The sequence below is a fragment of the Mauremys mutica genome, chromosome 14 (assembly GCF_020497125.1).
Source record: "Mauremys mutica isolate MM-2020 ecotype Southern chromosome 14, ASM2049712v1, whole genome shotgun sequence".
NCBI classification, from domain to species: domain Eukaryota; kingdom Metazoa; phylum Chordata; order Testudines; family Geoemydidae; genus Mauremys; species Mauremys mutica.
This window is the reverse complement of record NC_059085.1, coordinates 4,466,503-4,493,092: the sequence shown is the minus strand read 5'-3', so window position 1 is coordinate 4,493,092 and position 26,590 is coordinate 4,466,503. Positions and strand designations below refer to the sequence as shown.

At 53.8% G+C, this 26,590-nt stretch overlaps 1 protein-coding gene across 11 annotated transcripts in view; it reads left to right on the top strand.

Moving 5' to 3' along the window:
* CARMIL2 (capping protein regulator and myosin 1 linker 2) overlaps window positions 1-26,590 on the top strand; it is a 130,936-nt gene that overhangs the window by 79,788 nt on the left and 24,558 nt on the right. For all 11 annotated transcript variants that reach the window (XM_044986858.1, XM_044986864.1, XM_044986860.1 and 8 more), the window contains 4 exons: window positions 138-204; window positions 13,289-13,557; window positions 21,428-21,531; window positions 25,633-26,038. In XM_044986858.1, the coding sequence (XP_044842793.1) occupies window positions 138-204; window positions 13,289-13,557; window positions 21,428-21,531; window positions 25,633-26,038 (846 nt within the window). The remainder of the gene's footprint in view (window positions 1-137; window positions 205-13,288; window positions 13,558-21,427; window positions 21,532-25,632; window positions 26,039-26,590) is intronic.

Below are 26,590 nucleotides of genomic sequence, written 5' to 3'. Positions count from 1 at the left end.
TTTTGCCATCTCAGCCCCCTCCAAGGCCTGGTTATTCGAGGATGGTGAATGGACTCGCTCTCCACTTGCAGTTAGCCCCGTGTACGTTTTGCAGAGCACTGCACACTGAAAAGCAACATCTCCCCCTCTCTCTGCAGTATAAGATGGCTCTGAGGAGGAAAAACAAGCACTTCAGGAGCATCCGGCCTACGCCTGCCATGAGAAGTAAGGCCGATACAGAGACGTTCTCTGCTTACAACCGTGTCTTGCTGTGAGTCAGTGGCTACTCTGACATCTGCAGGGTTGGTCGTATGTAGGAGTCCATTGTGGCATCACAGATAATATCCAGATGTCTGTCATCAATCCCTGGCAGTGCAGGTGTCCGACAAGGGAGGGCGAGTGGAGGGAGCAGCCACAGAACCTAATTGAGGACAGGAGACAGACTCTGGCCAAAGAGGGATGGGGGTGCAGGTCAGATAGTCAGAATACAGGGACACTGAGCAGAGAGGCCCGGAGAACGCCCGCTGCCCTAAAGAGGAGTCCCGGGGGCCGTGAATGTTGTCCAGCGGAACTCTGCCAGCGTATGCACATGGGAATGAGACAAGGTCCCAGTCCTAGGATGGTGGTGCCAGTGCCAGTGTCCTGCCACCCAACGCGGCTGGTGTTCAGCTCTCGGTCTCCTCGGTGGGGTTCGTCGTGGTGCGTTTCAGTTATGGACTCTAGAGACTGGCCTAACACTGCAGGTTTGTTTCCCGTGGGCAGCCAACTAGATGTGGGGTGGGCCTGACTTTTGATGCCTAGTGTGGTCTGGTTGGCGCAGACATTGCCCAGCCCCTGAACCAGACACAGGCTGCTTCTCCATTGAAGAGCTTTTTGGTGACTTGCCGCATCTGGATCTAATCCTGCTCCAATAGAAGTCAATTGTAAAACTCCCATTGACTCCAGTAGGAGCAGCACTAAGCCCTCTGCCCCGGCCATCTTGGGCTTTGGCATTACCGGTTTCACTGACAGCCTCACACCAGGTGTTGCTTTTGAGTCACGTTGTGACAAGTCACCCGAGCCATGTCAGAATTACCCACAAGGCTGTTGGCACCATGTGGATGCAGATCTGGGAAGGGATCTCACTTGAAATTTGCCTTTTCACCAGCTCGCACGGTTCTCCTGGTTCTGGAGATCCAAACTCCATATCATCTGCGGGACAGAATGAACCTGGTATCTCTTTTGTGTGAACAAACCCAGCAGATCAAAGCTGTGCTTCTGTGACTGACAGACAAACGTCTTGTTGCCTGCATATATTTGTCTGCATTGACCCCAAAGGCTCCCTCAACACCTTGTGGTCACAGCCCCCTATTTTAGCATGGTTTAGCTTCCAGGCCTCCGGATCAGCAGTGGGCTTAGTGCCAGTCAGCCTGGGACAGTGCTGGCATCACCGCCCATGTGGGGTCCTGCTGGCCCAGTTGGTCCACCTGCCCCATGCTGCGAGGCATGGTTTTAAGTTCCCCTTGAGTCCATGGGGAGGCATAGTAGGAAATGCCGGCTCCTTGTTTAGCATAAAGTGCCTGGGGCCAGTGACTGGAGCTACTGTAAGGAACTGTGAAATGAGATGAAACACCTCCTTTCCCAGGATGCCCTGGGGCAGCTCCATGAATATCTGTTTTGAAAGGCGCACATGCGGTTTTTAGCTCTCTCTGAGTAATAACCCCGTGTGAGGCCTTTGTGACTCATGGCTCTGCTCTGTGGCAAGGAGAGAGACTTCCCGAGCCACGCAGCCCTACCGCTGAGCCCCGCTGCTGCCTGCTGGAGCCCCAGGTTCATTCAGGGCTTGGGAGAATCTGAAAATCACTGCTAGTGCTTTGTCCCACGGGGGGAGCATTTCACATTGGCTGGGACTGTAGAAATAAGCTTTATCTGATTTAGTCCACGGGCAGTTGCAGGGAGATGTTACTACTTCCCTGCTCCGAGGGGAAGGTCTGTCCAGTGCACCGTGTAGAGCAAGCGGATGAGTCTCAAAGGATGGTAGAACAGGTGCCGAGAAGCTGCGGTGCTCGGGAGAGATGAGCGTGGCTGCATCTCTCCATGGCGACTCTGGCAGAGAAGCTTTTGTCAGCTCCAGGTCGTGCTGCTCAGAGACGTCTGGCTGGGTCTCACCTCAGAGGAGACCTGGGCAGAGGTGGCCAGAGTGTGGCCCTGAGCTACTTGCCCCCTTGTTCACCTTCCATACGGAGGGGAAACCCATGGGGACTGCGCTTCCCAGCATTCATTGCTCCATTTTGAGCCGAGGGGATGGCTAGGGGTGGACAAACTCATCTGATTCTTTCCCCTTCCCAGGCAAAAAAACGGGCCTAAACCTTCCATCAGCTGGTAGGTAGGGTCCCAAACCAGAGAGCCATGCGAGCAGCCTGGCATTGGGCATCCTGCCCTGGGAGCAGGGGTCTGTGAGAACGGAGCCAGCCTGGTGGCTTTGTAGAGACCATTTCTCTCCGTAGCTGTATCTGTCCTGTCTCCAGGCTGGGACTGGGTGGCCTGTTTCCAGGCTGTGTGCTAACAATCCACTCCATCCCTTAAGTCTGGCTACGCAGCAATCACAGGTGTGTTTGCAGCATGTGTAGCAGACCCCAGCTAGCTCTGACTGAGCCAACTTGCTAAAAATAGCAGTGTAGCCGTGCCGGCCCAGCTTAGCTGCCTGTGTACCAATCTGGGACCCTGGGCATGTACTCGGGTGGCTAGCTCATGCCATCGCCATGCCACTGTGGCTATGCTGCTGTTTTCAGTGAGCTGGTTTGACCAAAGCCCATGCCTGCCTGGGCTGCAGTCACCCTCCGAGTGTAGCGCAGAGAGAGCACAGGGAGGTTTGTAGCAGGTGAGCCCCAGGTGTTATTGCCACAGAACCTGGCCAGCTGGAAAAATGGATTTCCTTAAAGGGAGGCTTTCAACAGGCAAAACATCCTGTATGAATATCCTCACCCGACAGCTTTGTGTGCCGCCCGGAGTCACCGTCTGCTGCAATGTAACAGGAGCAGAACCTCCCCCAAGGGCTCTCAGAGCTAGAGGGAGGAAGGACTGGGCTGGGCTTCCCTGTGAAGCTCTGACCCGTTGCTTTGCAGTGAAAGGAGAAGGTTTGGCTGTGCCAGGATTGCAAACGTCCCAGGCTCGAGCTGCAAGGAGCGGAATCCCCTGTGTGTGAAGGGTTCTCTGCAGCCTACGCCCCAAGCCGCTGCTCCTTCAGGTTCCTGCTGCCCCCAGCTCCCCGATCTGGGCCTGATGGGGGGAGGGGTAGCCCTGAACCCCAGTTATTGGTGTCCTGCCCACAGAACAGTGTCCATCATTTATTCTGCCCATGGGATGGAATAAACGAGCCAACAGGGCGGTTGGGTGCATGTGAATCTCTCACACTCACACACCTTAGTGAACTCAAGGGGTTTCATTGCAAATCCAGTAGCTGGGACTATGGGTGTGGGACCATTCCTGGGGCTATCCGCTGAGTGCGTGGCACTCTCTGTCTTTTGGGGCAGCTGTCAAACAGTTGTGGTTCCTTGTTTCATGGGGACGCAAGGATAAATCCAGGAATTGCTGGTAGAAGGTTCCATGTTCTGCCTTCGCTCCAGCGGTTTTCCAAGCTCGTGGGCGAGCAAACCCAGTGGAGATGGCTCCCAAAAATGTCAGTGAAGGAGGCAGCGTCTGATGGCATTTGGCCTGCCCTCCCATTCCCTGCATGCTGCGCCTTGCCATGGGGTGCTGCAGCCCTGGCCGTCTGTGCTGGGAAGCTGCCTCCTGGTGGCAGGATCGCTTGACAGGAGTTCACTGGAGGAATGAGGAGGAGGATGTTGGCTATGACCCTTCCTGCGACTCTGTCACATTATCCGTCAGGACCCGGGTGCTTGGCAGAAGCGGGGTCTGATCCTGGCGTGATTCCGAGTCTGGCTCCGGAGGGGATTCGCTGGCCGTGTATCGCCCAGCCCAGTGACAGCGTCATGGGCCCCACCGTGGGAGAGAGTGTTGACCATCGGGGCCCTGAATACGCCCCAGCAAACAGTGAGGAAATCCAGAGCCAGCAGCAGCCTCTGTAATGCAAATAAAAGCAGCCAGAATGCTGCCTAGCCCGCGCTGCTCTAACAACAGGCACCGACTCTGCCACCTGCCCTCAGCGGCGCAGCATCCACAGTGTCCAGATTTACCTTTCCTGGCAAAAATAGAAGCAGCCCCTGGATTTCCACTCAGCTTTATGCCGGGTCTCCGTGGCAATGCGCTCATGCTGCAGGGTGTTTATTCCCACGCCGGCTCGGGGGTGTTTTCTTGTCAGATTTCCAAGGTTTCTGCTCGCGTTTTTTCCCAAAAACCTTTTGTTACTTGAGTTTGGGCTGTGAGAGGAAAACTCTGCAAAGGACCAGATCATGCCATATCTGTTAGCATTGTCCCTGCAGGTGCAGGCAATATCCAGGGCAGGCCAGTTGGCTAACAAGCTTCCTACACATGGGTCTAGCCCCTTCTGCTCCAGAGTGGGGGACTGTGCTTGGGGAGTGGGGTTGGCTGCCCCGGCAGCTTGTAGACTCCTGGGTATGTGCTGCAATGGGGCAGCATAGCTAGGCCGTGTACCATTTCTAGCACGTGGGGTCTTGGTGTTACCACAACCAGCTAGAGGACAGCAGTCATGGAGGAGCACCAGTGGCCCACTTACCTAGGATACCGGGCGCTGGTATTCAAGCATTCACAGCTACAAGTACTGCCTCTAAAAACAAGGAGCTGACGAAGCTCACGGCACCTTCCGTTCTCTCCCAAAGGGCAGAGAGTGTCTTTCGCTGGTGAGTGGGACACGACGGGGCGCAGGCGTTAAACTCATTCCAGTGGGGCTGCTGGGTGGGGGTGCTGGTCCCTGCTCTGTGGGGAACGGGGTTCTCTTTGCATCTCCCTCCGTGGGCTGGCAAAGGTCGTGGAGGCAGAGGCGGCTCTACCTTTTTGGCCGCCCCAAGCAGTCCCCGGAGCCGCGGGAGCAGCGGACCTCCCGCGGGCATGACTGCGGAGGGTCCGCTGGTCGCGTGGCTCGGCTGGACCTCCCACAGCTGCGGACGGTTCGCAGGTCCGGCGGCTCTGCTTGAGCTGCCGCAGGCATGTCTGCGGGAGGTCCAGCCGAGCCGCGCTACCAGCGAACTGTCCGCAGTCATGCCTGCGGGAGGTCCACTGGAGCTGCGGGACGAGCGCCCCCTCCGCAGGCGTGCCTGCGGCAGGTCCGCTGCTCCCGGGCTCCGGTGGACCTCCCGCAGGCATGACTGCGGCAGGTCCGCCGGCCCAGCCTGCCGCCCCCCCGGGAAAGGGCCGCCCCACGCGCGTGCTTGCCCCGCTGGGCTCTGGAGCCAGCCCTGCGTGGAGGCAGTGTGCCCAGCCTGTAGGAGAGGGAGTAAATGGAGGCCCGTGCCCTCTTGGAAGAAGCAACCTGCCAGCTGGAAGTAGGGTGACCAGACAGCAAGTGTGAAAAATCGGGACAGGGGGTGAGGGGTAATAGGTACCTATATAAGAAAAAGCCCCTATAAAATCGGGACCTCTGGTCACCCTAACTGGAAGGTGGAACCTGGGATGTTAAAGGAGGAAATAGAGGTCACTTGGGCCTGTGAGCTCCATGAGCCCCTTAAACGTGCACCTGCCAGTTATAAGGAACATCAGAACGGCTGTACTGGGTAAGACCAATGGTCCGTCTAGCCCAGTGTCCTGTCTTCAGATGCCAGGTGCTTCAGGGGGCATGAACAGAACAGGGAATCATGGAATGATCCATCCCCTATTGTCTGCTCCAGCTTCTGGCAGTCACAGGCTAGGGACACCCAGAGCAGGGGGTTGCACCCCTGACCATCTTGGCTAATTCTTTTTAGAACCCAGTTATACTTTTGACCTTTACAACATCCCCAGGCAACAAGTTCCACAGACTGACTGCGTTGTGTGAAGAACTTCCTCTTGTTTGATTTATATCTGCTGCTGCTCATTTCAGTGGGTGGCTCCTGGGTTCTTGTCTTGTGTGAAGGGGTAAATAGCACTTCCTGATCCACTTTCTCCACACCAGTCACCATTTTATAGCCCTCTCTCATCCCCCCCTTAGTCGTCTCCTTTCCAGGATGCACATTCCCAGTCTTATTCATCTCTCCTCATATGGAAGCTGTTCTGTACCCTGAATCATTTTTGTTGCTCTTCTCTGTATCTTTTCCAATTCTAATATAGCTTTTTTGAGATGGGGTGACCAGAACTGCGCGCAGTATCAAGATGTGGGCGTACCATGGATTTATAGAGAGGCAATATGATATTTTTTGTCTTCTTATCTATCCCTTTATTAATGGTTCCTAACATTCTGTTCACTTTTTTGACGGCCGTTGCGCACTGAGTGGATGTTTTCAGAGAACTATCCACAATGACTCCAACATCTCTTTCTTGAGTGGTAACAGCTAATTCAGACCCCATTTTATATGTATAGTTGGGATTATGTTTTCCAATGTTCATTACTTTGCATTTATCAACATTGAATTTCATCTGCCATTTTGTTGGCCAGGCACCCAGTTTGTGAGATCCCTTTGTAGCTCTTTGCAGTCTGCTTTGGACTTAAGTATCTTGATTAGTTTTGTATCACCTGCAAACTTTGTCACCTCTCTGTTAACCCTTTTTCAGATCATTTATGAATATGAATAGGACTGGGCCCAGTACAGACCCTGAGGGACACACCACTATTTACCTCTCTCCATTCTGAGAACTGACCATTTTTCCTACCCTTTGTTTCCCATGTTTTAACCAGTTACTGATCCATGCGAGGACCTGCCCTCTTATCCCAGTCTAGTGCCAGAATCCATCGCTCCACGTTCCTAGCCCTGATGGGCTCTTTGTACATAATGCACCATGGGAGACTGCAGGTGCAGGCAGGGCGAGACGGCCACCAGGGCAGAGAAGGTTCTCTCTACATGGAGCATTCTCAGTGTAGCATCAGCCACTCAGCCGCAAACCGTTCCTGCCAACACTGGGCTGCCCTAAGGCATCAGGCCAGTCTGTTGTGCCTGCTGGAGCCCTCACATGCGGCACTGGAGTGCCTGGATTAGAAGATGTGCCCCCTATCCAGGGGGCTTGCAGTGCTAGCTCTCTGCACTGGCATGGCAGCTCAGTCAGGCACGGCCCCTCTCTACCCCCCTCATGAGAGCTGCTGGCTCATTTGGGAATGGTTCTGGTGGCCCCAGCAGCGGGAACCCCAGCTAATGCTCCCCTCCTGGAACCAGTCTCTCTCTCCATCCCCACCAGCTGGCTACAGGTGAGGAAGGGACTGACTTAAGAAAGCAAACGCCATTGAACCCAGCAAGGAAATGCCCTGCCTGCTAGCGGCCCCCCCTTCTGGCTGCCCTAGGCCCCTGATCTCCCACTTAGTGCTCCGTTAGTGCAGAGCTGATCATGCACAGCCACACGTCGGTGTTTAACTGCATGTTTAACTCCAGTATGAAACTGCAGAAAAACCTGAGAGTCTCTGGATTAAGTTTAGAAGTGTGAGCAACAAGGAGATGTGGTGGTGGGAGTCTGCTACAGACCACCAGACCAGGGGGATGAGGTGGATGAGGCTTTTTTCCGTCAACTAGCAGAAGTTACTAGATCGCAGGCCCTGGTTCTCATGGGAGACTTCAATCACCCTGATATCTGCTGGGAGAGCAATACAGCAGTGCACAGACAATCCAGGAAGTTTTTGGAAAGTGTAGGGGACAATTTCCTGCTCCAAGTTCTGGAGGAACCAACTAGGGGCAGAGCTCTTCTTGACCTGTTGCTTACAAAGTGGGAAGAATTAGTAGGGGAAGCAATAGTGGATGGGAACCTGGGAGGCAGTGACCATGAGATGGTCGAGTTCAGGATCCTGACATAAGGAAGAAAGGAGAGCAGTAGAATACAGACCCTGGACTTCAGAAAAGCAGACTTTGACTCCCTCAGGGAACTGATGGGCAAGGTCCCCTGGGAGAATAACATGACGGGGAAAGGAGTCCAGGAGAGCTGGCTGTATTTTAAAGAATCCTTATTGAGGTTGCAGGAACAAACCATCCCGATGTGTAGGAAGAATAGTAAATGTGCCAGGTGACCAGCTTGGCTTAACAGTGAAATCTTTGCTGATATTAAACACAAAAAAGCAGCTTACAAGAAGTGGAAGATTGGACAAATGACTAGGGAGGAGTAGAAAAATACTGCTCAGGCATGCAGGAGTGAAATTAGGAAGGCCAAATCACACTTGGAGTTGCAGCTAGCAAGAGATGTTAAGAGTAACAGGAAGGGTTTCTACAGGTATGTTAGCAACAAGAAGAAGGTCAAGGAAAGTGTGGGCCCCTTACTGAAAGGTGGAGGCAACCTAGTGACAGAGGATGTGGAAAAAGCTAATGTACTCAATGCTTTTTTTGCCTCTGTCTTCACGAACAAGGTCACCTCCCAGACTACTGCACTGGGCAGCACAGCATGGGGAGGAGGTGACCAGCCCTCTGTGGAGAAAGAAGGGGTTCAGGACTGTTTAGAAAAGCTGAATGAGAACAAGTCCATGGGGACGGATGCGCTGCATCAGAAGGTGCTAAAGGAATTGGCGGATGTGATTGCAGAGCCATTGGCCATTATCTTTGAAAACTCATGGCAATTGGGGGAGGTCTCGGATGACTAGAAAAAGGCTACTGTAGTGCCCATCTTTAAAAAAGAGAAGGAGGAGGATCTGGGGAACTACAGGCCAGTCAGCCTCACCTCAGTCCCTGGAAAAATCATGGAGCAGGTCCTCAAGGAATCAATTTTGAAGCACTTAGAGGAGAGGAAAGTGATCAGGAACAGTCAGCATGGATTCACCAAGGGCAAGTCATGCCTGACTAACCTAATTGCCTTCTATGAGGAGATAACCGGCTCTGTGGATGAGGGGAAAGCAGTGGATGTGCTATTCCTTGACTTTAGCAAAGCTTTTGATACGGTCTCCCACAGTATTCTTGCCAGCAAGTTAAAGAAGTATGGGCTGGATGAATGGACTGTAAGGTGGATAGAAAGCTGGCTAGATGGTCGGGCTCAACAGGTAGTGATCAACGGCTCCATGTTTAATTGGCAGCTGGTTTCAAGCGTAGTGCCCCAAGGGTCGGTCCTGGGGCCAGTTTTGTTCAATATCTTCATTAATGATCTGGAGGATGGCGTGGACTGCACCCTCAGCAAGTTTGCAGATGACACTAAACTGGGAGGAGTGGTAGATATGCGGGAGGGTAGGGATAGGATACAGAGGGACCTAGACAAATTAGAGGATTGGGCCACAAGAAATCTGATCAGGTTTAACAATGACAAGTGCAGAGTCCTGTACTTAAGACAGAAGAATCCCATTCACTGTTACAGACTAGGGACCGAATGGCTAGGAAGCAGTTCTGCAGAAAAGGACCTAGGGGTTACAGTGGACGAGAAGCTGGATATGAGTCAACAGTGTGCCCTTGTTGCCAAGAAGGCTAACGGCATTTTGGGCTGTATAAGTAGGGGCATTGCCAGCAGATCGAGGGATGTGATCATTCCCCTCTATTCGGCATTGGTAAGGCCTCACCTGGAGTCCTGTGTTCAGTTTGGGCCCCACATTACAAGAAGGATGTGGAAAAATTGGAAAGAGTCCAGTGGAGGGCAACAAAAATGATTAGGGGGCTGGCGCACATGACTTATGAGGAGAGGCTGAGGGAACTGGGATTGTTTAGTCTGCAAAAGAGAAGAATGAGGGGGGATTTGATAGCAGCTTTCAACTACCTGAAAGGGGGTTCCAAAGAGGATGGATCTAGACTGTTCTCAGTGGTGGCAGATGACAGAACAAGGAGCAAATGGTCTCAAGTTGCAGTGGAGGAGGTTTAGGTTGGATATTAGGAAAAACTTTTTCACTAGGTGGATGGTGAAGCACTGGAATGGGTTACCGAGGGAGGTGGTGGAATCTCTTTCCTTAGAGGCTTTTAAGGTCAGGCTTGACAAAGCCCTGGCTGGGATGATTTAGTTGGGTTTGGTCCTGCTTTGAGCAGGGGGTTGGACTAGATACCTCCTGAGGTCCCTTCCAACCCTGAGATTCTATGATTCTATATAGCAAAGAGGTCCGTGCAGGACAGTCTGAGCAACGTGGACTCTCTGGAGCACATGTGGGCAGGTCAGTAGAAATACTAGCCGTGGTGCAGCCGCCTTCCCGAGGTCAATCTGTCCGTCTGCATGTGAACACTGGCGAGTGAAATTGCAAGCCCGTTAGCGATGATTTTTAATAAATCTCTAAACTCGGGGGTTGTACCATTTGACTGGAGATTAGCTAATATAGTTCCTATATTCAAAAAGGGGAAAAAAAGTGACCCGGGTAACTACAGGCCTGTTAGTTTAACATCTGTAGTATGCAAAGTCATGGAAAAAATTTTAAAAGAGAGAGTGGTTACGGAGCTTGAGGCCGATGGCAACTGGGACAAATTACAGCATGGATTTACGAAAGGTAGATCGTGCCAAACCAACCTGATCTCCTTCTTTGAGAAAGTAACAGATTTTTTAGATAAGGGAAATGCGGTGGATCTAATATATCTTGATTTCAGTAAGGCGTTTGATACGGTACCGCACGAGGAATTACTGGTTAAATTGGAAAAGATGGGGATCGAAATGAAAATCCAGAGGTGGATAAGGAGCTGGTTAAAGGGGAGACTGCAGAGGGTCGTATTGAAGGGGGAACTGTCGGGTTACCAGTGGAGTTCCTCAAGGTTCGGTTTTGGGTCCAATTTTATTCAATCTATTTATCGCTGACCTGGGAACCAAGAGTAGGAGTGGGCTGATAAAGTTTGCGGATGACACCAAGTTGGGAGGTATTGCAAATTCGGAAAAGGATCGGGATATCCTCCAGGGAGATTTGGATGACCTTGTAAACTGGAGTATTAGTAACAGGATGAAATTCAATAGTGAGAAGTGTAAGGTTATGCATTTAGGGATGACTAACAAGAACTTTAGTTATAAGCTGGGGACGCACCAGTTGGAAGTAACGGAGGAGGAGAAGGACCTAGGAGTCCTGGTTGATTGTAGGATGACTATGAGTAGGCAATGTGATGTGGCTGTTAAAAAAGCTAATGCGGTCTTGGGATGCATTAGGCGAGGTATTTCTAGTAGGGATAAGGAGGTGCTAGTCCCGTTATATAAGGTGTTGGTAAGACCTCATTTGGAGTATTGTGTGCAGTTTTGGTCTCCCATGTTTAAGAAGGATGAATTCAAACTGGAACGGGTACAGAGAAGGGCCACTAGAATGATCCGAGGAATGGAAAAAGCCTGTCGTATGAAAGGAGACTTGAGGAGCTCGGTTTGTTTTCCTTAACCAAAAGAAGGAGAAGAGGAGATATGATTGCACTCTTTAAATATATCAGAGGGATAAATACCAGGGAAGGAGAGGAATTATTTCAGCTCAGTGCTAATGTGGACACGAGGACAAACGGATATAAATTGTCAGTCAGGAAATTTAGGCTTGAAATTAGACGAAGGTTTCTAACCATCAGAGGAGTGCAATTCTGGAACAGCCTACCGAAGGAAACAGTGGGGGCGAAGGACCTCCATGACTTTAAGATTAAGCTAGATAAGTTTATGGAGGAGATGGTATGATAGGATAACGGGCTTAGTCAATAGGTCAATTAAGTGCCACACTGGTAATTAGTACAATGGGTCAATGATAGGATATTGTTAGCCTTTTTCCAGAGGGTATGGCTGGAGAGTCTTGCCCGCATGCTCGGGGTTCAGCTGACCGCCATATTTGGGGTCGGGAAGGAATTTTCCTCCAGGGTAGATTGGCAGTGGCCCTGGAGGTTTTTCGCATTCCTCCGAAGCATGGGGCAGGGGTCGCTTGCTTAAGGAGTGGGTGGATCGGCTTATGTGGCCTGCATCTTGCAGGAGGTCAGACTAGATGATCATAATGGTCCCTTCTGATCTTGAATTCTATGATTCTATGTGATGGGGGTGAATAATGCGTAGCACTCCAGGTTGGCTGCCTGTTGCCTCTCACAGGAGAATCACTCACCCTGATACCTTGCTTATGCTGCTGAGCAGACACAGGCCCTGATCCTGCAGCTGGAGCCACGCAGTGGGCCCCAGCACTGCATGGGGTCTGATCGGAGTCACTGGTCTCTGTGTGGGCATAGGGTTTGCCCTTGTGGCTCTGATGGCAGGCGTGCGGGCTGGTTCCGGAGCAGCCGTTTTTGAGTGGTGTCGATCCAACCCGGGCCACTGCCAGCTGCAAAGGTGATGGGAACCTCTTCACCGCCAGTGGGCATACAGGCTCCAGAGAGAGGGTGCTGGCCCAGGCCGCCAAAGGGCACTGCTGACCTGACCCGCCCTCCTCCATACAGGTTCTCTGGCAGGAGCATAACATTGCGTCTTCCCAACAGAACCCCTGGGGGTGGGAGGCCGGGGCATCCCCTCCAGCCCTTCCAGAGGTGTATTCCCCTGGAGCACAGGCAGGTGAGCGGGGACAGGGACGTGGGACTTGGTCAATCTGCCCCACCAACTGCAGCTCCCCCCGGGGGTACTCTGCTGGGATGTGATTAATCTCTATTGGTGTGCACGATGTTTCAGGGTAATACGGTATCACAGGTAAAACTATTGTTAATTATTTTATTATTAGTTGTGTTTACCAGAGTGCCTGGGATCCCTAGCCAGGACCCCATTGTGTCAGGCGCTGTACAGCCACAGAACAAGGAAACCTTATGTCTAACACACTAGCCTATTAGACCAAGCTTATTGGAACTGAAAGCATTACACGTGTTATCGGTCCATGACCTGCCTGCATTTTGTGTTTAAAATTCACTGAGGGAAGCAAATGCTGCCTAGCTAAACTGGGTTCTGTTTGAATCGAGTCTTGCTAGTTTTGTCCACTTAAAAGTTAAAAGGAGAGCAGCGATTTCTCCCCTGGCAGCTCTTCAGCTGCCCGTGCCCAGAGTGGGCGCGAGCCCTGACCAGTGCCCTACTGACACGCACAAAAGTCTGCCCGGATGCTTTCAGTCCTGTGAGCATGAGCTCCTGCCGATCCCCGGGGAAGTTCTGTGCATGGAAGACCTGACAGGATCAGGCCTAGAACTAACAGCAAGTCAGTTCCAAGAGGATGATGCACTAGGTACTCCCACTGTCCGTGGCATTTTTGCAAACTGTGTGGCAAGGTTTATTTTCTCCCTGTGGTGTCAGGAGCACTGAGCATGCTAGCAGTGATCTGCAAGGCTCTCTCTGAGCTGCTTGTGTAATAATCTCCCCGTGGCAGGAAACCCTGCGCAAGGACAGCGTTCCGCCTGTGTCAGATTTTAAAAGGTTTTCTCCACCTTCTCCCCCCCCCCAGGTCCATCGGAGCTCGATCTTCAGGCAGAGGCAGAAGATAACGAGATTGGAACTCACCAGGCTCTGCTGTCAGTCAGCTGTGCCTCTCTGAAGTCACGCCCTGCCTCCACAAAGGATGCTGAGACTGGAAGCAGCTTGCTTCCTTTCCCAGAGCCTGCACCCACACAATCCCTTATGGACCTGCCAACTGAGGGAGAGAAACTGGAGCACTACACCCGAGCTAGGCCGCGGCCCAACCGCAGGAACAGGCAGCCTCCAAGCAAGCCACATGTAAGCCCGCTTTTCGTTTTTCAGTCAGGCAGGGCTTAATTATGTTGGGGGGAAATATCTTTAATCAGCATTTATTCCAGCCCTGAAAGATGAAGCATACCGAGCAGCAGCTGCTTTATTATGCAGTCCTCAGCTGGGCTGCGGCTGCTGCTGGTTTTCCCCTTGGAGGAGGAGGTTATGTGGGTGAGGGTATGTGGTGGTTTTATATTGCCGGTAGATTGCTAAAATCTGTCCTGAGATGCTGCAGCAATGTTGTAGTTGTGACACAAGCAGAGAAGCTGCAGTTTGCATGCAGGTGCTTTGCCCATTTGCAGTGTCGCTTTCTGTCTGAGTATATTGATTTGAAACCTTTTTGGCCGGCTTGAAAGTCTCTGGTGGGATGTATTTACCACCTACCGGAGCCTTCAGCAAAACTGGGCAATTTGCTTTAACTCTTAGATGCTTGTTTGCCCCAAGAATGCACTGGCCTGATGAGAAGGCCCTTACCCTTTTGAACAGATTTGGAATTAACCGTGTCTTTTCCACAGTATAAAAGCTCCCTGACTGGTATACGGCTCTCTGGTACTTCTGACTCATTTGATTAGTTTCAAAAGTGGCAGGATCTGCCCCCTTTCCATCAATCAGTTCACTTATAACTCAGCCGTAGGCCTCGGGGGGGAGGCAGAATAACTTTGGGGGGCTGTGGAGTTAGAGTGAGAGATCACCGTTCCTGGGGGAGGTGGGGAGTCATTTAGGCCAGACTCGCCTGTCTCACGGCGGGATGGTTTTAAAAAGCCGAGGAGCCTTATCAGGCTGTTTCTGTTAATTGATCATTGGCTGGCTTCATTTTCACAGCAGGGCATTCTGTCTCCATGCAGAATGAAGCCAGGGTTTGCCCTGCACACCAGGAGTCTGGTGCTCCCCGGCCCCTCTCAGCTCTCGGTGCAGGCAGGCTGCAGCTCCCCTACGCTGGTGTGGCAGGGCTCCGTGGGCTTTGTTCTGAGTGAGGGTAATGGGGGTGGTGCCCCCCAGGTTCCCAGTGGTAGAAGTCTGGCCTGCTCCAGGGTTCACGTCCGAGGAGGTGCGGCCCACCCTCGGCACCCCGCTCCACACCAATGCACTGGTGCCACCTCCCTGGCACGTAGGGGTCACAGAGGCTCCCTTTGGGCAGCCTACCCTCTGCCAGGGTGAATTCCCCCCCCGGGACCTGTGTGGCATCAAACCTGGCACCTGCATTCCGAGCTCTGGGGAGCTGCCACTTGGTGCGGGCATTCGGAGAGCGCCTGGCTGAGGGCCAGCACCGTGCACTGAGAATCGCACTGGGCTGGCCTCTCATAGGCACGCTTTAGGCATATCCTGCGGGCCAAAGGGGATGGATGGGATTTTACCAGAGGGTTGAGCAGGCTGCCGCTACTTTTACGTCTCTCCAGTGTCTGGGTTAGCGGCTGTTCTGGCAGACAGGGACCCCTCTGACCTCACTTCTCGCCTTCCCTCTCTCCCACCGGGGCCCAGCAGACACAGCCCGAGGGAGGTAACTCTGGCATCAAGCAGGGGCTGTGTGTTTACACACGGCGCAGGGCAGTGGTCAGCCAGGCGTCCGAGGTCTAACACCGTGAGCCGAAAGGGAGAATTGCTTTGACTGGAGAGAAGTGGTTCCTGCTCCTTATTGAGCCTGAGATGATAGAAGTCTTAGCAGCCTCTTCCCAGAGACACCGTTCCTCGTGTCCGTGAGAGCCGGGTAAGCTCCAGCCTCCAAAGAGGAAAGGCTCTTTGGGGTCTCTTCTTTCTCCCTGCACCACCGAGACCCAGGAACCTCCCCTGGAGCGTCCCCCCGAGATTTCACTGGGCTCAGACCTGGCATGTGCACAGCATTGCTGCTGCTGTGCTGGCATCCGGGACCTGCAGTAAGGGAGCTGCTGCCTGCACCGGGGCTCACCCCTTAGGTGATTACAGAGTGCGGGACCCCTGGAGTGGCTCAGGTAATTCTCTAGAAAGGGCAGCAGGGGGCTGCACGACGGGCGATGCTCCAGAAACGGTGGTCGAGTCTGCAGTGTGCGGGGAAGACCTGAGACCAGGGGAGTTGCCCTAAGCAGGGAGGCCTGGGAGAGACCCTGCCCCAGGGGAGAGCATGCAAAGGCCTCAGCCAGGAAGGCCGGGGAGGAGAAAGAGAGAGCTTGGGTTGGGTGGCCTTAGGACTAGACTTGGTTTGGGGAGTGGAGGGTTTTGATGGTTTATTTTATATTAATAAGCTCAGGGCCCAAGAAGGGGTATTTTTGCCCAAGAAAAAACCTGGAAGGAAGTTTTATTTGAAAAGTCCAAGAGGGGAAATGGAGGCTGGGTGCCTCTAGAGTGACCCCAGGCCACGGGGGTGCATGGGAGGCTGCCGGCTTGGTTCCACTGTCTCACTAACTAGCAAGCTATACTAGCGGTACAGTCAGGCCCCAGGCCTGCACAGCTGCGGAGAGTATGACGATGATCATCTTGACACATCTCCTCCACACGAGAGGGGAGGAGTTCCCTCCCATGCTGCCCAGTCTAGCAGCGAGTTGCTCCTACAGACAAGGACAGGCCCAAGGGACCAGCATGGCACTGCCTTTGGACTGCAGGGTTTTCTAGTCCGATCCAGACAGGAGAGAGTCCTTACGGGTTAGAATATTGCCTGAGCATTCGGCTGGGGCTGTATCTGCTGGATGTGATGTGCAAATGGATGCTTAACACTGGCACCGCTCTCCAGAGGCATAAATAATGGTGGAATGAAAAGCTGGTATGGATTGAAATGCCAGCAAAGAAGAAATAGCCTCGTGCTTGTCAATTGCAAGCCATCGACCCTGTGCAACTCCCGGGAGCAGCCTGGGTCGGACTCCTGATGAGAATACCTAGCGCTGCTGCATCTTGTTTCTGTCTGTCCCCTGGAGACGGCGGGCCAAGGGCTGCCCTTGGAGCTGTAGGCACCCTTCTAACAGAGTCACTGCAGCCAGGGACGTGACCTAACTTTGGGGCAAACACTGTGTCCTTTCCCAAGCTGCCCACCCTTGCCTTGGCTCCGGGACGTCTGCCCCTGGCAGCGGCTGCTTTTGTTGTGCAGTGCTCTGCAGCGGCTGCTCATTAGCCAGGTTCTCGCATGGTGCCTTTGGCAGTTGGGGCTGCTCAGACATGCCTGAAATGGTTAACAGAGAAGCCCAGCGTGTTAAGGGCACCTTTGTGCCCCGTGGCCGTTGCTCGGGTGCCTCGGGCTGGTTGTAGGTAGCCATTGAGGTAGCGCTGCATCCGGAGCCAGTCCCAGTTCGCTTTACGGGCTAGAGCTTTTGCAGGTGCATATTCAGGTTTATACACCTGCTTAAGTGCTTTGCTGAGTTGGAGAATGAGCATCCCAAGGATAATTAAGCCACTGAACTGTGGCTACCTCTGGGATGCAGAGCGGAGGCTAGCAGGTGGGCAGGCATTCTTCAAAGACACTCTGTGGCAAACACTTAGCAACGAAGAAGGAGAGACCCTGGGTGAGACCTCATTAGCATTTCCTGCAAGCATCAGTTTGGCCCAGTAGGACGAGAAATAAAAAAGTTGGCTCCGTCCCAGCCAACGCTCGGCTCTCCTGTGAGCTCGCAGGGCTTGGGAGTGCTGCAGGGCTGCTGCAATTTGAAAGTACTTTTGAATTCGTGGCTTCGATGGGACAAAACGTCTGACCTAGACCTAGAGAAGGACATGAGCCAGAACCCCAGAGCCAGACCCCCCAGACTCTGGGGCAGTTTGGATCTGCAGACAGTGCTGGGAAGGAATCCTGACTACTCCCCGCAGGCCCACGAGGAGAGCTCTGCGAAAGTCCTGCCTCCTGGGAGGCCTGTGCGTCTGCAGGTGGAACAGGAGCAGCTGGCTCTGAGAAGATAGGACTGTGCTTAAAGCTTTTGCCACCTCCTGTAAGTAACCCCATTAGAAGGGGCTTTGTAGCCCATTCCTCCCTTTGTGTATGTGTTTAGACTGGGGGGGAGGGGCTCCTGTGGCTTTTGACGGAGCCCTGGAAAGTCCCCAGATGGGAGCATTCGGTTCCCATTTTAGCGCTCAGTAACTCCAGCCCTCCCTAAACACGCTAGAATTCTGCCAGGGCGGGCTGCGGCAGGTGAGTGGGGAGGATGAGAGGCCTTCCAGGTGTTTAGCTGGGATTAGTACAACCTAGCAGCTGCTCTGTGTCTGACTGCAGCCCCAGGGAGTCCCTGGCCCTCCTAGCAGTCGGGGAGGGGGCTGGGGGGGCACTGTTCCATTCCACGGCCCTGTCGGTAGGACTAAGCTTATAGAATTATGATGATAACACTTTGCACTTGGTGCTTTTACATTTTCTTTCCAAGGAAAGAACTATTTACACACAGTACTGGAGCCTTCCGGGGAGTTGGTAACTTGATGTGACTAACCCCATCTTCAGCTGGGGAAACTGAGGCACTCAGCGGGCCACACCCAGATCTAGGGGAAGAGGGTGCAGTTCTCCTGGGCCAAAGTGGGTGGGGCTGTAAATGGTGATGTGAGTTGCCCATTGCGTATGTGTGTGCCTGGAAACGGGGCTCGTGGTACTAGTGCTTTGGCCATTGCCTTGGTTGGACAGCGCTGTTGTTGCACCATGTTGGCATTCAGTGAGTGTGCAAAATGAGCGTGAGGTGTGCTGGCCCAGCAGGAGGGGGTTGCACGGGGGTTAAGATCACATAGCTTTCCTGCTCTGCTTTATGTTACATCCCACTGGTTAGCTGGCTGGCTGGCTAGTGCCCCTTCTGCCTAGGCAACACGTAGTGTTACACACCTGCTGGCTGGGTGACTGTGTGTGCAGACTGGGGCGCTGGGGCCTCACTGCTGGCACGCAGTTACCCGACCGGCTCTGTGAAGGGGCAGGAGGGTACAGGCTTGGCCTCCCCTTGCCTTTTTAGTTCCTTGCAAAGCTCTCTGGAGGCAGGTGCCGGCTGGGGTCTGCATCCCTCAATAACGGAGCATCGCTTGCTCGTCGATGTCTCCTACAGGAAACGTTCCACTCGCTAATCTCTACTCCACCACCCGGGAGCTCTGAGCTCACCTCCCTCACTTTGGGAGGCAGTTACCTGGCTGGTTTCCAGCCCTGCCCTCCCAGCTGGAGCCGTGGCCTCGGTGCTCAAACTGCTAAGCCATAGAGACCTTCTGCAGGAGCAGAGACCGTGTTCAGTGGGGGAATCAGAGGGGTCTGTCACGGGGTGGGACGCACCGGCGCGGCACCGCCTGCTGGTCGTCCAGGGAATTAGCATTTCCAGCCTCCGGAGCGCCCTCTGCAGGCTGGTGTCCCGCTTGCCACTGGGCCCGAGTCCCTCCTGGACCCTGGTGCCCCTTTCAGGCCGGGGTGCTGCCCCCGGCAGTACCCCCACAGATCTGGGTCTGCTTTTCTGAAGTCCAGGGTCTGTATTTTGCTACTTTCCTTTCTTCCTTTTGTGAGGATCCTGAACTCGACCATCTCATGGTCACTACTGCCCAGGTTGCCACCCACTTCTACTTCCCCTCCCAATTCTTCCCTGTTTGTGAGCAGTAGGTCAAGAGGAGCATGGCCCCAGTTGGTTCCTCCAGCACTTGCACCAGGAAGTTATCCCCAACACTCTCCAAAAACTTCCTGGATTGTCTGTGCACTGCTGTGTTGCTCTCCCAGCATGTCAGGGTGATTGAAGTTCCCCATTGGAACCAGGGCCTGTGACCTGGAAACTTCAGTGAGTTGTCTGAAGAAAGCCTCGTCCACCCCACCGCCCTGGTCTGGTGGTCTATGGCACACGCCCACCACGACATCACCCTTGTTGCTCTCGCCTCTAAACTTAACCCAAAGACTCTCAGGTTTTTCTGCAGTTTCAAACTGGAGCTCTGAGCAATCATACTGCTCTCTTACATACAATGCAACTCCCCCACCTTTCCTCCTGTACCTGTCCTTCCTGAACAATTTATACCCACCCATGACAGTGCTCCAGTCATGTGAACTGCCCCACCAAGTCTCTGTTATTCCAATCACATCATAGTTCCTTGACTGTGCCAGGACTTCCAGTTCTCCCTGCTTGTTTCCCACGCTTCTTGCATTCGTGTACATGCACCTAAGATAACTAGCCAAGACCCACAGCATCTAGACCCATAGCCCGTGGAATAGTCTCCTAAGGGAAATGATGAAATTCCTTCCCCCAACCCCGGCTGCATAGGACGTTTCGGGGCAAAACACTGGCAAATGATCTGAGGAGAGCAATCCAGAGCCAGGGCAAGTACTCAGAGTGAGGGATGGGTTTGCTGACCAGAAATTGGAGACAATAAGGCCTACGAATGATCTGACTCCTCACAGCTCTGATGTCACCCAGTTTTGGCCTAGAATTTTCGCCATATTCGCAATCAGTATTCGGTGGGGTGTTTTCGTAGGGTTAAAACCTGGACCTCGTCCCGGAGCTTTCCCATTAAGTGGAAAGTGAAATGAAACGCGCGCGGTCTCCTGCTGTCCAGGGGAAAGCATTTCAGCATGGGGCGAGGCAGCTCCTGAGGCTGGCACTTGGGACACGGCCCCCAGGAGCTTGCTGGGAAGAGCAAGGCTGGGCTGCTCTTGGCCATCTCCCTGGAACCAGGTGCAATCTCTGTAATTGGTAACGTCACCAAGCATGAGCTAACGGGCGGCCAAGTTCTAAAAGCACCACATGGGCAATTTTCAGACCTAGTGCCGAGCAGCTGGCAATGCTGCGGAATAATGGCAGGGGAAGCTTAGACACAACACAGGCTTTGGCTTCAAGCATAAGCTCTTGGAAAGGCGCAGAAGAAAACGCACCGATGCAAAGTACACCAGGGCAGCTAGACATCGCCCCAGCCCGGCCAGGCTGTTTCTTGGAGCTGGGTGTATGTCTCTGAGCCTGCAGGCAGGGTTGTTTGAGAACAGCTGGGAGGTGCTTCAAGGCTGTGGAGGGTTTGAAGTGACTGTCAGGCCTGCAGCTTTGCGCTCTGTAACAGGGGAGAAACCGTTTAGATGCTGGAAGCAGCGCTTGGCTTGTGGTCTTCTGGAGTGGGGTTTTCTATGTCCCTTCTGATGCATGGCCATGGGGCACCGAAGGGAGGCCCTCTCGACCTTTCCAGACCACCGTACTCCTTTGTCTTGATTTGTCTTGTGTACCCCAAGTTGTACCTCACTTAAAAACGACATGATTCCAAAATCAGACATACAAATACAGAAGTGTCACAGCTCAGTAGTACTGACAAATCACTGACTTTCTCATTGTTACCATATCATTCAAAAATAAATCCATTGGACTATAACTATTGTACTTACGTGCCAGTGGCTAGTCTACAGAGCAGTATAAACAAGCCATTGTCTGTATGACATTTTAGTTTGTACTGACTTCACCAGTGCTTTTCATATCACCTGTTGACAAACTAGGCAAATCTCTAGATGAGCTCAGGTACCCCCTGGAAGAGCCCTGCTACCCCGGAGTATACACAGCCCTGGCTGAGAGCCAGTGTGCTAGTGGATAGAGCGCTGTCCTGGGATTCAGGAGACCAGGGTTATATTCCCGGCTCTGCCACTGGCCTGCTGGGAGACCTGGGGCAAGTCCCTGGGCCTCAGTTTCCCCCTCTGTGAAACAGGGATAATGTTGCCCTCCTTTGTAAAGAGCTTTGAGCTCTGCTGATGACGAGGGCTAGGTCAGAGCTAGGTGGTATTGCTATTACTTCTGTTTTATTGTTGTTCAACAGCAAACGTATACGCAGGTGTATGTGCGTGTGCAGTTACAAAGCAGCTGCATCAGTAGGAACGTCCGGGAGTGATTTGTCACGTTCTCCTGGGATCGCGCCCCCTGAATTCAGCTTTCCCCGCCTCTCGCCTCCTCTCTTCCCTGCTTCCACAGCACTGCGCTCTTCTGACTGTGGCGCTTGCTCGTAGGTCCAGCCCGCCCCCTCGGAGAATGACGAGGACAGAAGCATTACTTGCGTGGACGAAGGGCTAGAGGAGTTCTTTACCAAGAAGCTGATCCAAGAGGAACCGCCGTAAGTAAACGAGGTGCATTCAGTACTGTCGCTACTACTGTGCCGCTTCCCACTGTGCTGTGCCCACTCTGGGCCTCCGCAGGCCTCGCTGTCTGTGTACAGGCAGTGATACACACGTACCAACCCACGAGTCCTCGGAGCCTCCAGGTCCTGATCCACTGACCACACACCGAATTACCTGCTGTTCCCACAGGGATGGGACTCCGCAGCTCACGAGTTACACCTTAGAACACAGCTCTGCCAAACGTAAGGTGGCCACTCGCATGTTCCCAGAACACTGGAGAATTGGGGTCATGCCGGAGGGGGCGAAGCGGCATGCTCTTATAAAGGGCATCTTCTGTCCGCTACCAGACAAAGCCACATCTGGTTTGTCCCAGTACCAGACGGGGGACAAACCACCCCAACAGAGGCCAAAACTGGCCGAGGGACCTCCTTAGCTATACACACAGCGCTTTGATCTAGTTATAGTGAAAACAAGAATCAGTTTATTATCAAAGAGATTCAAGTGAGTGTGAATAAGAATATTGGAAACGGTTACAAATAAAATCAATAACATACTTCCTAGAGACCAAACTTAGCTCACAAGTTCTCCTCCTGTCTAAAGAAGCTTGTCTCACCCAAAGATTTCTCCAGTGTTTTCAACCAAGCCTGGCTGGGATCCCTTTTCATGAAGCAAACTCCCTGCCCGTTCACTTCCTCGGTGAAGGATTCCAGGGTGTCCCCTTTCCCCCCCCCCCAAAATAGACCAAAAGAATCCTTTGATATTTACATCTCCCCCGTCCTGCCCCACTGTCTATCTCTTCCTGCTACTTTCCTTATAAAGTCCCCGCTGCTCTTCATTAGCTTAGAATGCCAGTGGCTGCTCCTTGTGAACCAGACAATGCTCAATTTACATGTAAACAGATAGATGGACAAACAGCTCTTGTCTTTTCACCTTTGCCGGTGACCAGTCCCTAGATGCAGGCTGTAAGAACGTAATTGTCAGTGTATATACACAACTCCTAACACGACAGCTGTACGTGCATTTCACAACAGTATTGATGACCAGTGTGACACTGGCTTTCAGAGCCTTCACCTGGCATTCTCTGAGCTAGAATGTGCATACCAAGCCCAGGGGATTCCTGGAACCCTTAGGTCATGTGCCAGTTAGCATCAAGAGGTGCCTGGATTACAAGCTAGTGATGCATGAACTGGGGAATCGTTCTCAGTCATTTCTTGGGGTAATATTACCTTGCATGGTTTGAATTCAGGTCACTACTAATTAATAGTCATTAATGCTTTTAAACACCGTTCCTCTAGGACTCTGAGTGCCTTGTGAACATATTAGCAAAGTCTCACAACACAACACCTGTGTCGGGTGCAGGATGTTATAGGGATCATTTCACCCACTGCAGAAATGCACTCATGTCTTGGGTGCGACACAGCAGCTGTTTAACAGCACACAGCAATGGTACACAGCAGTTCTGGTCAGGGACTGAGTAAGAATCTGGTTCAGATCTTTAGCTGGTCCGATTTCAGTGGTGCTCTGCCATCTGATGCCAGCTGAGGACCTGGCCCACCAGGTCCAGCTGAAAGTGCAAGGGGCATTGAGGCTGTCAGAATGCAATTCCCTGAACTGGAATGAGCCCAGGACACTGGGGTTCGCACCATTAGACTGAACAATGAGTGTAGTGGGCTCTGCAGCTAGTCGGTGTCTCCCTTTGAGAAGTGAGGCGAGGTCGGCTGATTCACCGGGCTGGGCGCTGGGGTTTGAAACTAGCTCTTCCAAGCCCATGGCCCGTTGGGAGGAAATCAGCGTACAAGGGCAGCGTGAGCTAATGCGATCAGTCGGGACCTGGCAGCCAAAAACGTCTGGGTTGTCCTCCCAGACTCGCTGCGTGTCCTCGGGCAGCTCACTCCCAGCATCCGTCCCACCTCCGCAGGCTCTGGGACGGGAGGGTTCGCTCACGGGGGCTGGGAAGGCAGGAGCACTGTGCTAGGGGCAGACCTCAGAGATCAGCAGCATGGCCTGTGCAGGGCTTAGCTCAGGTGTGTTCGCAAACAAAACTCTGCCCCTGCCCTCGTCCTTCCCCCCACTCTACACAGGAGGAGTCAAAATTGAGCCAGATTTTCTCTCCTTTCTTATCCTTCTCCAGTCTCTTTTTACCTCCTTGGCCCTTGCTCTGTCACCCCTCCCCCGAGCAGCTGCTGCTGAGCAGGACTCGCTTCCCTGCTGATTTGTATTTCCCTGCAGCTTGTCACTTGGGCTTTCCATCCAGTGAGCAGGAGTGATCCCTGTTGATGAAACTAGTGTTGAGATCTCCCCCTGCCCCCCCGGGCTCTGTGTAAAACTCTGCTCGTGCATCCTGCTTGCACTCTTGCCGCACCGGGAGCTGGAGGTGCTCCCTGATTGACACATCCCCTGAACGTGGCAGAAGCCCGGCTCTGAAATGCACAACTCGTTCGTAGTAAGAACGAGAGCCAAGCACAGCTACACGCAGCCTGGCTGCCCAGGGGCTTTACCAGTAGCAGTAGTTAGGTTTTCATACACAGCCAGCTCTTGTCCTGGCTCATTGACGTTGTCCCCATCCGGGGGGAAGAGAGCACCTGGCCACCAGGAGCTCAGTGTTACTGGGTGGGGAAGAGGGAATTTTAAAAGGCCGGGGCTGTACCTAGCAGACTGTGCTGAGGAAGCAGAGGAGGATGTCTTCTGAGATACGGGCACTCATCACAAACAGCGGCGCTGGAAGTGGCAGTGCCCGGAGGGAAGCTGGCGGTGTTCTTACAGAACCAGCTGTCGGTCCTTGCGCCTGAGGGTATGTAAAGACGTGGAAGAGCCAGCTTTCCAGTCCTGTGTCTGCTACTAGCTGGAGTAAAGCTGGCATGGTGCGACCACCCCAGGCTACCTTCACCTGCCACCTAGACACACTCCTCTTTACTGCTGGCCTCCGGGGGCATGGCCATCTCTACACTATTGGACCATGTCAGCCATGGAGGAAAATTGCCATCACGCCTGCCCAAGTGGGAGGCCTTGGGAAGTCCCCTCCATGTTCCCGGCCAGGAGAGGAGGATACCGCTGAGCGTGTATCCCAGGGCAGGTTGAGACAGGATGCTGGGGCTGGCACTGGTGCAGCCTGGATCTCCACCCAGGGCTGCTACGGTCAGTTACAGCTCCTGGTTCTCCACTTCCCTCTCCCACAGCCTTGACTGAAAGCTGTCCCTGTAACCTGGCAGCACCTGTGGTGTAGGGGAGCCGCTGCACCGAATGGTGGTGTCAGGATTGCTAATCCCTGCCTCAGGCCCGGCCTGGGACGGAGCAGCCAGGGTGGTTCTGGGACTAGCCACACCTCCCAAAGCCACCTGACCTACTAGGTATGAAACATCTTCATTTACCTCAATTACTGAGCTGCTTGGGCAGAAATCCTGGCTGATTAGTGTGAGACTGTGGAGCGGTGGGGCCTCGGGGAGCAGCAATCTGGCCCGTCCTTGTGGAGTGCCGGCTGCTCAGTATGGACTGGGGCAGTGTTAGCACAGGAGCTGGGCGCGGGCATTGTCTTCATGCTGGAGAATGCTAACAGCACAGGCATCCAGGGCCAGGGACCCCGACCTGGCTAGCTACAGTCCAGAGGGAGAGGTGGCTGCACCTCTGCGGCCAAAGCTCCCGGATGGGGAGACGGTGAAATGTGCAGCCAAGTGTGTCTGCAATGAAACTCCCAGGTGGGGATCCTGCCGTGCCAACCCCCATCTCCCAGCCCCTTCCCAGAGCCTCCCATCCTGCTGCCTGCTGGGCACCCTACTGGGGCTAGGCTGCACTCCACCATGCCTCCTCCCACTGATTTTTCTAATCCCAGTAGTCGGGGAAGTTCAAAGATAAGGAAACAGCCAAGAGGCCACCGAGCCAACTGCCCTTCCAAGAGGGTGGTGAGTCCCCTCTGCCGTGGAGCTGTTCCTCTCCTGCCCCTTCCCTGTGGGCTGGCTCCCCAGGCTGCAGGCTGGCAGCAGAGACGTGCCTGGCGCAGTTCTTGGCATTGGGGGCACAGTGGTTCTGGTACCTCCTCTCAGTTCATGTCTCCGATCAGCACCTGTGCTAACTCTTTTCCTGGCTTCCTCTTCTTGCTCCAGCCCAGCCTCCCGGGGGATCTCGTCTGGCTCAACCCCCCTTGCGCCGTCTGGCACCCGGACTTTCAAGAAGAAAATAGGAAACTTCTTTGCGTTCAAGAAGCCGAAGTCCAGCCGGGGCTGGAAGTGCGAGAAGGAGCCGGAGGGCAGCCCCTCGGCAGCCAAGGGCAGGAAGTCCACGCGCGGTGACATTTCAAAGCCTCCCAGTAAGGCAGGGGAGCCTGGGAAGGCGCTGAGCAAATCCGAAGAGGGTGGGCTTGCCGTGGAGCCCAGGGCCAGTGCAGAGCCCAGCCAGACCCCCGATGCTGCCCACAGGCTCAGGCCCAAGTACGCCCGAGAGGGCAAGTCACAGTCGCTCATACTCCTGTCTGGCGAGGACGAAGAGGCCTTAGGAGTGAAACATGAAAAGGTACCGGCCCTCTTTCCCCACTGCCCAGTCCTAGCCCCGGGGGCCTGTGCTCCTGGCACTTGCCCCAGTTCATCCCTGGAGTCGCACAGGGGAACCTGGCCCTCAGCTGCAGCAGGTGCTGTGCTACAGTAACAGCGCAGCCGAGAGCGGGAGTCCGGAGGCTTGTACCCCCCGGCAGAGAGGAGACTCGCCTGGGCTGCAGTGAATATAAAGGGAGGCTGGTTCTCTAGCTCTCAGACTGCCTGGCCCCCCAGCCTGCGTGGCCTGGTGTCTCCAACCAGGGGCACCCTAAGAGGGATCCATGGGACGACTCCCATTGACCCCAGGCTAGTGTGGATCAGGCCCCAAGTCCTGGCCTGACCTAGCCAGTCCTGGCTGGTGTCTGCACTGCAGATGGGCTCGGGCGTAGACGTGGGGCTGACTCCCTGCTCCATTCCTGGGGAAGCGGCAGGGGACTTTGGGGGCACAGATGGCCCCAACCAATCCAGCACCGTGGGGTGAGTTGTTGTTGGGCCCCTCCCTGCTCCTGCCTGGGGGATTATTGGGGGAATT